Source organism: Triturus cristatus, chromosome 3_1, assembly GCF_964204655.1.
Source record: "Triturus cristatus chromosome 3_1, aTriCri1.1, whole genome shotgun sequence".
Classification (NCBI taxonomy): Eukaryota; Metazoa; Chordata; class Amphibia; order Caudata; family Salamandridae; genus Triturus; species Triturus cristatus.
The window spans coordinates 1,031,412,973-1,031,428,358 of record NC_140583.1 but is presented as its reverse complement, the minus strand read 5'-3'; the positions used below and the strand labels follow the sequence as shown (position 1 = coordinate 1,031,428,358).

At 40.7% G+C, this 15,386-nt stretch overlaps 1 protein-coding gene across 1 annotated transcript in view; it reads right to left on the bottom strand.

The window, feature by feature from the left end:
* Nucleotides 1-292: 292 nt before the first annotated feature.
* Nucleotides 293-15,386, bottom strand: part of LOC146861442 (NXPE family member 4-like) — a 517,437-nt gene continuing 502,343 nt past the window's right edge. The window contains exons 5-8 of the mRNA XM_085645737.1: nucleotides 14,169-14,878; nucleotides 11,630-11,691; nucleotides 3,606-3,824; nucleotides 293-1,764 (exon numbers count right to left, since the gene is read on the bottom strand). Of these exons, the coding sequence (XP_085501863.1) occupies nucleotides 1,229-1,764; nucleotides 3,606-3,824; nucleotides 11,630-11,691; nucleotides 14,169-14,878 (1,527 nt within the window). The 3' untranslated portion in view covers nucleotides 293-1,228. The remainder of the gene's footprint in view (nucleotides 1,765-3,605; nucleotides 3,825-11,629; nucleotides 11,692-14,168; nucleotides 14,879-15,386) is intronic.

Below are 15,386 nucleotides of genomic sequence, written 5' to 3'. Positions count from 1 at the left end.
GCTGGAGGATGTGCGAAGTAGCTAGAGGATGTGCAAAATAATTGGAAGATGTGTGAAGCATTTCGAGGATGTGTGAAGCAGCTGGAGGATATGGAGAGTAAATGGAGGATGTTCGAAGCAGCTGGAGGATCTGCGAAGTGGAAGGAGTAGTTGAAGGCTGTGAGAAGTTTCTAGAAGCTGTGTGAAGTAGTTGCAGAATGTGCAAAGTGGCTAGCGGGTGTGCGAAGTGGCTGGAGGATGAGCAAAGTAGCTGGAGGATGTGCAAAGTAGTTGCAAGGTGTGCGAAGTAGCTGGGAAATCTATGAAGCAGCTGTAGGCTGTGTGAAGTGTTTAGCAACTCTCTGAAGTATCTAGAATATGTTTGAAGTGTTCTGGGTCTGACTTAAACACCTGGAGGCTGCATGAAGAGGCTGGAGGATATGCAAAGTAGATGCGGGATGTATGAAGGAGATGAAGGCTGTGTGAAGTATTTGGAGACTCTCTGAAGTACATGGAGGCTGTCTGAAGTGTGCGGGCCTGAGTGAAACACCTGGAGGCTGCGTCAAGAATACACAGTCTTTGTGAAGTATCAATGGCTACCTTAAGTGCTTGACCAAAATTAAAGACTTAATTCCCCTGTGTCTGATATTATACATATTTGTAATATGAAACGGGTGTTGCACAAAAGTGAACCTATGTGGAACACAAAGCTTTACTGCACTATTTGATATAAAGTAATGTTTTAAAAACATGACCTTCCCCATCTCCTCCTCACATCTGGGTGTTATCCAGTCTCTCTCGACGCAGCATATTGGTCTATTTTCATCATTGGAGGCACGAGCTGCTGTTGCTCAAATAAACATGTTCAATGTAAAGTTAATTTGCCTGTGCACTATATAAAATACCAATTGTAATTAAAAAATGAAAAACAGAAATACACCCCCATCCGATTGGCTCCACATTGAAAATGAAGTGTTGTGATAGAAAAACAGTGTTAAGATTCACTGCCCCCACCCTGAGAGAATCATGCTAATTATACACTTAGGGGCCAATTACGATGTTGGTCGGAAAGCCCATAAATAGTTCATTGATTAAATTTCCTTCACAACCCACCACAGATTCAACCAGAGATCCTGGCATAAACACCTTGTGATTAAAATATACAACCAGAACGTCATCTGGCCTCTTCGCACTTATTCAGATTGTCTGGTAGTCGTACACATCACTGCTTTTGTACTTGACCCATATGTTAACATATGTACGTCAAAAACGTCTGAACGTTGTTTTCAACCACACTGGGAATTGGATGAAGAAAATATGATTCAGATGCAATAGTCATATCCCAGGAGTCAACAAAGCCAATATTGACACCCTGAAAAATCTGCTTGGTGGCGAGGTAATGTATATAGCCGTGGAAGTCACTTAGACGCTCTATATCTACTGAATGCTCTCGGATGTTTGCTGTCTTCACTATGATCTTGCTATCAGGACTCCGGGCCAGGAGGCGTTCCACAGCTTTCCGAACAGAGATGACTCTCCGTAGAAATAGGCTGAGTGGGAAAGGACGGAAGTGATGACCAATCGTTACAACAATTACGTAGTTGGCCCCACCAACCAGCTTGTCAATTTCGCGAGGCACATAGGCAAGACTTTTGACATTGTACACACTTTCTGTCAAAAATGGATGTCCATGCCTGATCCACTGAAGTTGTATGTTCTTGTCGGTGTCCACATAGCGTATGGTTCCATGGAGACCTTTTTCATGGACGTTAAAAGGTTTGAGAGCTGAGGAGGAAAAAGAATATTAAATGAATTGAAATGATCAGCTAGGACTGTAGTTTGCCAGACCCAATTTTCACAAAGACAATTTTCTCTTTTCCATCAACCATAACATCAATCAGACATGAATCAGTGACAGGCATATTTACCACGTAGGATAACTCCATCAAGGCCAGAGCAGATGTCAGCCTATTGGGATGTAGGTTGTTTGTTATTCCAGGTATAGATAATAGACCCAGAATTACCAATACCTGGGATATCACAAATACTGAAGTAAGCAAAAAGTGATGGATAGAATGCTTGAATTAATTTCAGCCACTGCATTACTCGGGCCACATCGCAATCCATCCTTATTTTGCACACCATGCTACATCACTGCAAAACCGGTCCTGGGTTGCCTGTTTTCCGGTTCAGGGAGGACCTGGCTTGACAGTTTGGGCGGGACATTTCCTATAATACCAGGGTGAAGACTGATTTGCATATAGCTTAGTACAAATTTAGGTGCATGATTTTCAAAATAACGATGGATTGAGATGCAGCCCAAGTAATTACCAGTGACTGAGATTAAATCAAGCATTTCATCCATCACTTTTTGTATACCTTAATATGTCACCCTAAGTGGGAGGGGTATGCCCAGATGTGGGTCCTGTGCACAGTCTGCCACTGGAGTCAAGCTATACTTGTCTGATAAGCCTATAACAAGGACAAAGCTGGTTCTGTATTACTTGTTTCCAGTTCAGGGAGGACCTGGCTTGGCAGTTCCGCATGGACCACTCCTATTGGAGCAGGCTTAAGACTAAGCTGCATACAGCTGGGTCCAACCTGAGGTGGCATGGTGTGTAAAATAACAATGGATTGGGATGCGGACCGAGTAATTACCAGTAGCTGAGATTAATTCAAGCATTCCCTCCATCACTGTTTTGTATACTTTCGTGTATCATCATTACTGGGACCTAGCATTACTCGCATTATGATATATCCCACTACATGCGCATATGGATTGAAAATACAAACTCAGTCTCTGCATATTTTTCTTGAGATCTCAGTTAGTCTCTGTACAAAAATACTTAGTTATTCCCATTTTAGCTACAACGGGAAATTCTGGACTGAACAAGAAACCATAATGAAGGTGTATGCGAGCACCTGGAATCTGCAAAGTTCTTTGCTGCTTTCCCACCAGTACTGAGTGACTTCCTGCTCAATAAAATGTTTACTGTTGGGCAACACAGAAATAGGTTCAAACCAGGGGCATAACACAGCCCTTCGCAGTCCCCGCGGTGCGGGGAGGGGACAGCCACCAGGGGGCCCCCTCAGCATTACACTTCTGCCGGAGAGCTCCAGATTGAGGCCGGAGGGGGCTCCTCCATGTACCTTGCAGGGGAGCCCCATCAAGTTTCGTTACGCCACTGGTTCAAACCAGGGCTTTGAAGCCCTGAGAGATACCATCAGAACCTGTGGGCGCCCCTCTCCTAATTTAAAGAACGGCCTGGATTCAGAACACTCCACTAGCCTCACCATGAAGGGATCCCAGGAACTTGCCTCTGGCAGCTTGCACAGAAAATATCCCCAACACAACAAAGCTATAATAAAACTGAGGTTTGTCCATGGAGCCATACTGTCTGTGACACCGTTGTATCTGGGACTGTAGTCCAATTGTATAGTGATAGACAAGAAATATAAATCCTTTCTTTGCATCCTGGTGCATTCGTGGTGACTGAGTCTGGTGATGACCCGGTGCAGCGCCCATCATGCCTTCCTTCAACATGCCATGTGGACTCATCACCTGTGGAAGGGTACAGAGTTGAAGCACGGTGATCATTCTTAAGTTACATGCTGGGTGAACCTACTTTTCACGTTATCGATGAAATACGACATCCACTGGCGAAGAGTTGAATCCCCCATCAGATAAATCATCTTCCCCGGCAGACACTTGTCCATCAGGTCCTTGGTGCTACTCGGAGACAGGGAGCAACCAACTGGATACCAGATATTTTGCAGGAAGTGGCCGCCGGGGAAAGGGGAGTGCATCCCGGTCCTGCATTTTTCTTTTTTTGATGATTTGTTTTCTGATTAAAAAAACAACAACAAAAAGATGCATATTGTGAACGAATGTAAACACATTATGCAGCGCGCAGAGGCCAGAGTGTGAAAACAAATTATGGAGAGTGCTGAGGGCTGTTTGGCGCTTTCTGGGGCTCAACCTAAAATGCAGTGCGGTGATTGACGTGTTTTGTTATAGAAGTGACATTCAAACCTAAGACTTCTCTTGAATGGGTCTAAATATGTGCCTGCGATCACAGCCATGAAATTACCCTTCCTGTTGTAGACAATGAAGCGAAAGACGAATATGAGATACAGTGTGATTATTAGTACCCACCGGAAACTAAGCTGAAATATGAAATATTGAAGTAAAATCTACTGCTTGACAAAAAAGCTTCCAATGTCCTATCTCTAAACCAATCAGCCGTCCAAGAGGGCGGCTCGTTTTCAAACTAATCATAAAGCATTAAACAAAAAAAAAAAAAAAAATACTGAGCGAATCAAACCGTCGCAACAACTGAAACTCAGTTCGCGGAGTTTTCTGCACTCAGCTCTCCCCGGAGCTCGCGGAGTGAAGAAAACACCACTTTGCGATGTGCAACGGATTTTTTCACAGCTCGCGATCGCGAACGGTAAGTTCGCAATCGCGAACGGTAAGTTCGCGAGCGCAAGCTGCTGCACAAACTGCAGTTCGCACTGCACTCCGCCCCTCGCGGAACTCCACAGAGTTTTTTGTAACTTTGTGGAGTTCCGCGTAGCAAAACTCTGCGAACTACGCCCAGGCCTAGACATGAATGCGCATTCGACCTTGAGTAGTTCTCCTTGGATTTAATTAAAAAAAATATTAGTACATGCAGGACCACTGGAATTATGCGGAAGGGGAGGGACAAATCATGTGGCAGGGTTGACTAATACATGCGGCAAGAAAAGGCAAATTATGCAGCATACTGTGGCACATTTTGTGAAATTTTTCATTATGTTGTCGTTTGTGCACTTGTAAACACTCTCTGAGCTTAGGTTGTAACTCATTACATCTAAATATAGCAGCAAGCTACAGAAAGATGACCAGTCAACATTTACAAAGGGGCTTTCACTGCATGGCAACACATGACACTGCATTTTTGGTAACTTTTTTGAACCGTTTGAGCTAGAAAACTTTGTTTTTGTTAAAATCGACAGAATATGCAGCAGATGATGGATTATGTGACAGATGTGGCGAATCCATAATTATGCGAAAAATGCTGTGGTCGCACAATCTCATAATTACAGCTGCCCTGAGTATAGGGTCTTCCCTCTCTGTTTTAAATATAGTTGTGCAACTTACGATTTTACAGCTGTGCGTATATATTTTTTCAAAAGCTATGCCAGTTTTGTGGAGTGCATACCTGAAGAACTTTCTCAATAACACCAAAAGTGACAGCCTGTGCGTCAGGAGGCATGTTCCCTATGCACCCTAGGCAGGGGCGGCCCTAAATCAGATTGACTGTGACAGCTTCCTGGGCGGAAAGATCGTTTGGTGTTTGCTGTGGGAGCAGGGGGTGATTGCTGTGTGATGGCAGAGGTGTGGGGAAGGTGGGAGGAGGACAGGGTGCTAACAATTACGCTGAGGTACATTAAGGGCTGATTAAAACGTTTTCATTTGAGCCGATTGAGACCAAGTGGAATGTACGAGCTGCTGTTTGCAAGACATTAAGCTAGACAGCTCCCTGCTGCGCCCCTCAGAATATTTGGTGCCCCGGGTCTGTGCCCAGCTTGCCTATGCCGAAGGCTCGCCCTGAGCTTAGGGATACGAGCACGCCACTCATCAGCCATGACATATCAGTTTTGAAAGAGCTACCATATACTACACATTCACATTCTCATCTACTGGCTTTACCAGGGATGTCATAAGTGATTTAAGGCTGCAGTGAATAATTAAGGCAGGTTGATGTGAAATTTTGTCCTGGGCAAAGCTAGAAGATTTCACAATTCTTCTTCAAATGTGAAGATTCACAACAACATTCGTGTTTAAATACATAAACCTCAAGCTACAAGATAAGCACGTAATTAGTCCTAAATAGATCAACCAAAAACACCTTCAGTGACTATTTTGTGATTGCTTAGTTCAGAATTTATTCCAGGAATGCCATAAATATGACTGTTTTCCTCCATACTTCTATTATTTTATTCATTTCAATCACTTGATTTTAGGTTTTTTCTTTTTCTTAGTTTGAGGTTCTTGAACACTTGAATGCAGACTATCGTTTCTGGAGGCTGAGATCACATTTTGTCCTAGGTGTGTCTAGAAAATGGCAGTCTTTAGCTTCCTAGGTCTAAAACATGGTGTGCCTTATCTTTATGGGGATGTGTAAATATGTCACATTCTTTTGACCTCTAAATGTGTCAAATCCTCCTGTCAATAACATAGAAAAAAATATGCAGAGTGACAACGGTATGGGACAGGTGCCTTTTTCAAGGTCAAATAACAAACATACCCCAAACATATAGTCTGTATTGATAGATATGTACCTTATTAGTACATCTACTGATAGATATGATTATGTCAAGACATTGCCAAGGTGATGTTAGAATATCCTTCTTAGATGTGATATAGTTTAAAAGAGCTGCCACTTGGCTGGCCAGGAGGGATAAACTTCACTCAGGATGTAGATTGTAGATCCAGATGATCACAGCACCAGATTCCATCTTGACTGAAGAAGCCTCCTGCAAGACTCTCCAAGGCTCTACAAAGCATTCCGTTCTGTCTTCACAAATTAGTACCAGGATTGGGTTCTCACACAGAGGCAATCTCCTAGCTCTTGGCCTTGTGCTCGAAATGGCTCTCAGGAGCTCCTGTCCCTGCCTGCAAGATGCCACCTCAGCGATCGAAGAACTTAGAACCATGGTTCGTTGAAGACACCACTGCAGGTGAAGTCCTGTCAGAACTACTGGCTCACATTCTACCAGAGGCAGGATAGTGTGTGAATGGAGGAAATACCAGTCACCTACCTGTGTGTGCAGACCCTCCATGTTATGTTATGTTATGTTATTCAAATTTATATAGCTCCAAATGAATCACCCCGGAGAGGCTCTCTTGGTGCATTAACAGGAAGGCGGGATATGGGAGAATCAGACAAGCCAGGTTTAAGCAGTTTTTTTAACAGGGTTAAGTCAGGGCAGGACCGTATTTTCTACAGGTAGTCTGCTCCAGTGGTGGGGAGCTAGGTATGAGAATGATCTTCCTCCGTATCTGGCTGTACGTATGCAGCATAGCACAGAAGAGATTGCCCACTGGACCTTAGACTGTGCGTGGGTAGAAAGGGCTGCTCCATCACAGTCTGAGCAAATATCGCTCAGTAAGAAAACATGAAGCATTGAATAACTGAGCATACTGTGAGAGTGACAAGGGTCAATCTTAATTTTGATCCTGGCAGGGAACCACTTGGAATATAAGAGGGAACGGGGTCAACAGTGGGAAACGGCAGAACCTATCTCAGTGCCAAGATCACTTAGGGGCCGATTACAATGTTGGTCGGTAAGCCTCCAATCGCTGGTTGGAGACTTACTGGCCGACATGGTAGGTTTACAGTCCGAAAGCCCAATTATGATGTAGACAGTCGGAGTGTAAACTGGACGGTCTGTCAGACTGGCTTCCAAACGGGCTGAATGATACCCTAAATTGCATCATGCTAATAAAATGTGTAGTATTTAGTTCTGGTGTGCATTCAATAACTTTTCTTCTTGGAGGTAATGCACTGAGTTCTACAATAATTTATTAAACTGCTTTGAGACTCTGGAGTGCTGAACTCAAGCACTCCCATTCTACCTTCCTGAGAAACGTGTGACTGCTCACAATTTCATTTTTACCACTGAGAGTCAAGTTCTTGAAGGGGTTTTACTTGCCCTAATTTTGCACAGCCATAGTAGGGTGGACTTAAGGACATTGAAATCAAACAACCTCAACCCTCATGGCTGAGGCCTGTTAGACCTCCCTTGCCCGTGACCCACCCAACAGGGGCTGACATCCCTTTTCCAATGAATTTTGGTCGTCATTCAAGAGTATTTGCCCACGGCTGAGCAATGATATACACCAAGCTTCTACCCATAGCATGGATGCAATCACATTCACAGATATGTGGGTCGAACAAAAGGCATAAATGGCTTTTCGGCTTTCCAGGCCCTGACGAATGGTGCAGTTAAATATAGAAACATTTGGATTAAAGTTGAAGGCAGCTATAGCCACAAAGAAAAAGAAAAGATCTGGACTTTGAATCTTTATTGGAATCCCGAAAAGCAGAAGATGAGAGACAGGTTTAAGGGCAAAATATAGAATAAAAAATATCGAGGCATGCAAATATCGAGTTTTTAATAATGTGATACACAAATATCATGATGCAGGAATATCATTGACAAGAATATCTATTTTCTAGGGTAAGTGATATCGATGTTAAAAATATCTATGTTGTTACTATTGTTTACAAAAATATCTATGTTGCTAATATTGTTTACAGAAATATCGCTGTAATGAATATCGTTTTTTATTTATCTTTATGTAATTTAGTATATGGTTTAATTGATAATTAACTATATAATTGTGTAATTTGTTTAATTGAAATTATATTTTAGATGTTGGTTGTAGGATTTGTAGGGGTAAAGGGTGGGCAGTAAATTAATTATTGAATAGTATTTTGTAAATATTTGTAATTATTTAACTGTTAATTAATTATGTAAAGTGTAAAATTAATGTTATTTTTAATTTATATTTTCAGTACGGGTTGTGGGGTTTGTAGGGGTAAAGGGTGAGAGCGGTAATTAATTAATTAATTAATAAGTAATGTTAAATAATAAGTTGTATTTCAGGTGTGGGTTTTTTTGTGTTTGTAGGGTTAAAGGGTGAAAACGTAATTAAATATAATACATTATTATTCAACTATTAATTGTTTAAGTTATAATTGATTATGTAAATTATGTAAATATAAAAAAATGTAAGATATATTTTACATGTGGATTGGTGGGTTTTTAGAGGTACAGGGTGAGAAGTTAATTACAATTTTTTTTTACTGATAATTAGTAATTTGTTAATAAGCATTTAATTGATAAGAATATAAATTGTGAAATTATCATATGAGTTAAGTTATATTTTAGGTATGTGTTGTTTAGTTTGTAGAGATATAGGGTGGTAAGTTATTTAAGAAATAATAAATGCAAAAATGATTTAATAATGTATTAAAAATGAGATTATTTATTATGTAATATGTTATAGCATTTTAATCTTTGGTTGTTATGATTATGAGAATATAGTGTGGTATTTTGATTTTAATAATATTATTTGCTTTAATTGATAATAATTATAAATAATGGTAATAATTATGAAATTTGCTTAATTTTTGTTACAATGTAGACATATATTAAAAAAGTTTATTATATATATATTTTGTTGTTTAAGAGAGTTGTTAAAATATCTTATTTGTTTTAAATGACATAGTCTCTCCCTACTGTTGCACTGACTGGAGTGGGAATAGTAAATCTTACCCTTCCTAAATCCAACGCTTTCCCTACTATTGTACAGACTTGAGTGGGAATGGAAAATGTTACCCCTCCTGAGTCCAACGCTTTCCCTACTATTGCACTGACTGAAGTGGGAATAGTAATTCTTACCCCTTCTGAGTACATTGCCTTTTCTACTGTTGCGCAGACTGGAGTGGGAATAGTAAATTTTACCTCTCCTCAGTCCAGCGCTTTCCCTACTTTTGCACAGACTGGAGTAGGAATAGTAAAGTCTACCCCTACTGAGTCCAACCATTTTCCTACTGTTGCACCAACTGAAGTGGGAATAGTAAATCTTACCCCTTCTGAGTCCAATGCTTTCCCTACTGTTGCACAGACTGGAGAGGGAATAGTACATTTTTACCCCTACTGAGTACAATGCTTTCCCTACTGTTGCACAGACAGGAGGGGAAATAGTAAATTTTACCCCTACTGAGTACAACTCTTTCCCTACCGTTACACTGACTGGAGTGGGAATAGTAAATGTTACCCCTTCTGAGTCCAATAATTTTCCTACTGTTGCACCGATTGGAGAGGGAATAGTGCATGTTACCCCTCTTGAGTCCAGCACTTTCCTTAATGTTTCACCCACTGGAGTGGGAATAGTAAATTTTACCCGTCCTGAGTCCAACGCTTTCCCTACTGTTTCAGAGACGGGAATGGGAATAGTACATTTTATCCCTCCTGAGTCCAACGCTTACCCTATGTTGCACAGACTGGAGTGGGAATAGTACATTTGATCCCTCCTGAGTCCAACCCTTTCCCTACTATTGCACTGACTGGAGTGGGAATAGTACATTTTATCCCCTCCCGAGTACATTGCTTTCCCTACTATTGCACACATTGGAGTGGGAATAGTAAGTTTCATCCCTGCTGAGTTTAACACTTTCTGTACTGTTGTATAAATTGGAGTGGGAATAATTTATGTATTATTTATAGACTTTACTTTTTTTATTAATGATGTTTAACTATTATTATCATGTGTTTGTGTATGGAAATGTATATTTTATAAATGTATAAACGGATGTAATTTTTAGGATTTGTTAGTAACACATAATTTTATATATTGTTTATTTTTATTTACAATTCAATTGGAAATATTTTACATTTTTCTGCTGTTTAATATTTTTACTTTTTATAGATATATATCTATACCTATAGATATATATACAAATATCAAAATGTTATATTGGTAAATTTAAAAACAATTATAAAATTATAATATAAGTTAAAATTAATATTTTTTAAAGTAGTTTTGCATTATATATGTGTTTCTAAACATACACACTTTGATATCTATGAATGAGTGTTTGGTTAAATTAGTAAGTATTTAAATATATTTTTTAAATATTAGTGAAACATTTAGAGGCCGATTATGATGTGGCTCGTAAATTCTCTGACCTTCAGTTGGAACCTTAAGGGCTGCATCGTAATGGACTGCTTGTTTCCTTTCCGACCACCTCATTATGATGGAGGTGGTTGGAAAAGAAACCGGCCGGTCATTCCAGCTGACTATCAATGGGCTCGGCAAGCCTGTCCGCCAATTGGAAGCCAGCTGGTAATCTCAAGAACTGGCCTTTTCCGCCCTTGAGATTAGAGATCACGTTTCCGACATGGTCTCCATGCCGGCCTGTCTGACATGGAAACCATGTTGGAAATGCTGTTTGGGGGCCCCCAACCGGGTCCCCTTTAGTGCACGGCCTCCGGTTGGAGGCTGAGGGGCCACCTATGGTGTCTCCCTGTTGATCCCTGCACCTTGTGGCAGGCACCTTGAGGTGCCTGCCAAGGGGTGCAGGGATGACCCGCACCTCCCATTTCCCTATGAAAGCATGCATTAAGTCTGGTTTACTGCCGTAATGCGTGCTCCCACAGTTAAATATAGGAATGTGACTAAACACTGTTCGGTCGCATACTAATGAGGCGGTTGGTACGACTGACCTAGTGTAGGGCGGAAGGAATTCCAACCGACATTGAAATCAGGCCCTTAATTTACATTATATTAATGTTCTATGTTAAAATATTTACGTTTTATGTATTTAAACTGTATTTATAGTAAAAACTATATGTTTTTATATATTTTTCAATATTATTGTAAAACAAAAAATGTTCTTGATATATTTGTACTTACCATTATATGTATAGAAAAACGATATTTTTGTGATCGATATTTTTGATACAATATTTTGGTATCGCAATATTTATGGTTTCGATATTGTATCAGTGATTGGAGAGAAGACCTGGTCTCAATGGGAAACATAACTGCTAATAAACCACAATCACGGGAACCACAGATGTTTCAACTCACTGTTACATTGAAGAACATTTATATCCTCAAAGGGCTTTTTCACTTCTTTGCCGATGTTGGGTCTGTAGGATAACAAATAAAATGTAAAATATTCACTTGAACATTCAAATTTTGATTGTATTTGCACTCCAATGTTACATTTTTACATTCCATTTGCCTTTTTTTTCTTCCTTTGTGTAAGAATATAGAAAGAGATTCCAACATTGGTGCATAAGCAACAACTCAAGGTTGAAAACTCAAAATTAGATCTTTGAAAAGCCAAACATTCGAAAAAGACAGCAAAAACAGAAAATAAATACTGTCAATGAGCTTGTCAATTATTTTGGAAGCTAAAAGCTAAAAAATGCTCACCATTTTCACAATTTAGCAAATTGTTGTTGAAGGTACTCACCCATGTTGTAAGGTTCCCAAAACCTCACCAGCACCCACTAAATCTCACTTACCCAATCCCTAAGCCTAACATGAAACTGTACAGTAACTAAAGTCTTTTACCCAGTGCTTAACCTTTAAAAGAATGAGTCCCGTGCCAAGGGTTCTGCTCAGAAGCCTGTGGCTGTTGCAATTGATTGTCACCATGCCATATACCAAGGTTGCGTTATCAGGAATCCAACTCATGCCTTTTTAATCCACTACCCGACTCTCTCCACCCGTTTATTTCACTCTTGCAGCTTCCTGCTTACTCCCTTTAAGATGTTTTTTTCCGCCTTTCTCTTTTTTTGTCTTTTCATTTTGTGTGTTGCTCTCTCTCTTGCTCTCGTAAATGTATATAGTGGGAAAATTAGTGTTGGTCCTCAAAAATGAGTGCCGGTGGCCCCACCAGCAACCACCAGCTCAAATTAAGCACTGCTATCATCCTATCACCAAACCCTAAAACCTTTGTCCAAAACTCACCATTACTCTTCCCCTAAGCCATAGTTTAGGGTAAGGTAGTGCTACCCATTCACCAACTCTGCCCATAACTGTAAATCTCACCCTTTTCTTAGCCAATAATAAGCATACCACGTTATTACATAAAGCTCTTTTAAGCCTTTCACGCCTTTTCGAGACTCCTTTTTTGTCAAACGTTTTTCTTTCAAGCTAAGGTTATCTCATCCTTTAAATATCAGTTTTCTTATTTTGCCATTAATATGGCTCATATGTATGACATCATTACACAGATTTCCATTTGAGCCAAATGGAGCCTCAGCACGTACTGATCTCATCGAGGGTCAGAGGCCCCAATGCAAATCAGATGTACTTACTTTGCCTCATAAGCTTCTTTAAACATTGAAGATGTTTTGATTTTATATTTACATTACATTTCTTCTCTGTATCTTCCATACCATGCAATTTTTGAACCTGAACATTGTTGTATTTTATGCAAGCAGCAGGATGCAAGCTGGCATGCAAGTGATGGTAGCCCTAGCGAAGCATCACATCAGCCACCAGTATGAGTCTCAAGAAGCAGTCAGATGAAGGTGGTTTGAAGTGAGGACGGGGTCCTTCGGTGCACTCACTGCATTTGGGCTTTTTATTCGTTCATCTGCACTTTACCTGTTATAAAGTTAGCTGCAAAGGATTGTTCACATGGAAGTGGAGCTCTTTTTAGGTGGAGCCTACCAGACAGAGAAAGCTGTCTGGTTGTGAAAGAAACATTGTTTGATTACCAAGAACATACAGGATTTGGCACCTGCCCCTTACTTTCCATTGGTTAACTTTAATGCCTGCTTATTATTCATGTCCCAGCTCGTACATCTTGTGTTATCACTCCCAAGGAGCCTAATCACTTTACCATCTCTTTGATTGGCTGGCTTCTATCCTTCCATTGCTTGCTTTTAGGGAACTCCTTTCTTCTTTTTGCCCTTTTTGTTTAAAGACTCCATGAGAGTGCATGTGTTTTCCAGCTACCCCCATATTCTTTTCTCCCCACTCTCCACCTTACTTTCCCTAGCCCATGTGTTTCTTTTTGACACACACACGCATGTTGCCTCTCTAGCCTCTGTATGCCGCCCCCCGCTAGGGTGGTCCACATTGTTTCCTCATCCACACCCAGTTTTGCTTTTACCCCACCCCCTGACCAAACTGCAAGATCGTTTTTTAATTTTTAATTTAAGCACTTTCGAAATGTGTTTTTAAAACAGTGTCTTCACAGTTTATTTTAATTTACTGATCCTCAAGACATGTATTAGTACATTGGAACATTAAGAAAAAAGACAAGTGTAATTGTGTTGGCCCCTACTTGCATGCTGAATGCAGGCACATTGTTTTTTTTTTTTAATAGCCATGCTGCACAGCAAGTGCAATACTGTACAGCATGGCCAAAAAAAATTGGAAAGTCAATAGATAAATAGGTGAGGCCGTCTGGCTTTGCCAATGCTTGTTTAAATCCTCCTCTGGATAACCCTCATACACTATGGTTGTTCTTCCCAACTGTGATTTCGCCTGGGGCAGATTAGAAGCAGAACATTTAAAAAACAGAAGACAGACGTGCTCTTGTGTATTATGCAATGCAGCACTGGAAGATGCCTTTTCTATTTAATTCCTACCTGTGAAAACTCACCGGGCAATAAGAGACTTCTCCACGTCGTTCAGGTAGGAGTGCACATTGTTGACAGACATCATGGAAGCGAAACTATCACAAGACATATGGTCTGGTTTGACACAGTAAAAAGATTCCCCGTCTCTCTCATCCACGTACTCGCACAATGGTTTCTGTGTCTGTATTTGAAAGTTGCACTCAGTTTTGACGCTGTGGGTCTGGTTGGTGAAGGTGCCGGTGAAATCGACGTTTCCATATCCTTGATTTCTTGCCTTCCATATGGCTGCGTTGGCTTCACTGGGATGCAGCAGTAGCAAGGATACCTTCACTTTGCCCTCCCAAAAAAGGGTGAAATGAACGTGGTATGTTCCATTATTAAAATCTTCAATCCTTCCAGAAGTTCCCGCTCCAAGCTCAGGCGAATAGACTCTTCCGATGAACAGGTCTCCCCCATATTTCTTTCTGTTGCCCAAATAATCGAACACATCGATCCTTATGGCTAATTGATCGCCAACACAGTAGTTTTGCTTAGGGTCTATCAGAGTCGCCTGGCTTTTTTCCGCGCTGGACGTTTGATCCTTGTGCGTGTAAGTGACACGGGGAATCATCTGTTGGATTCTGTTGAAGATTTTGTCAATTTCTTTGTCAATGGCAGTCTGTTTAATTCTCAGGGGAGCTTCCGTCTCCAACTTCGCGTAGTTAGATGGTCGCAAATACCAACAAGTGGATTTCTAAAACACAAAACAAGATTTAGGTTTGTATCAATGGGGTATAGGCAACCTGGAGCGCTCCAAAAAATGTCCTTTAATCGTCAAGCGATGTCACATGCTGGACTATTTCACAGACATTGTCTGGCATACCCTCCACGCCCACCTATGTTCCACACAACCGAAGGGCTGAGGAGGGACAGAGTACTCCAAATCTACTTCAAGAAAACAGTGAGACGGGAAAGGAACTCGAAATAATTGACTGTTGTAAAAAGCAAACTCAACCTTTGATCGTGTTAGAAATGGTGATTTTTTTTGTTGTTGAATGATGTATAGAGGGAAGCGAAGTTGGTGAGACCAAAGCAGGCATGTGCAAGACTTTTACTACACGAGCATAGGGGCATATTATCAACACCGGCGATAAAATTATCGCCGCTTTGGCGGCAGAAAATTGCTCCTAAAACGGCGACAATGAGCTTGATAATATGCTCTATGGAATTCCAATTGAAGCCCATGTTAGATGTGAAGGACA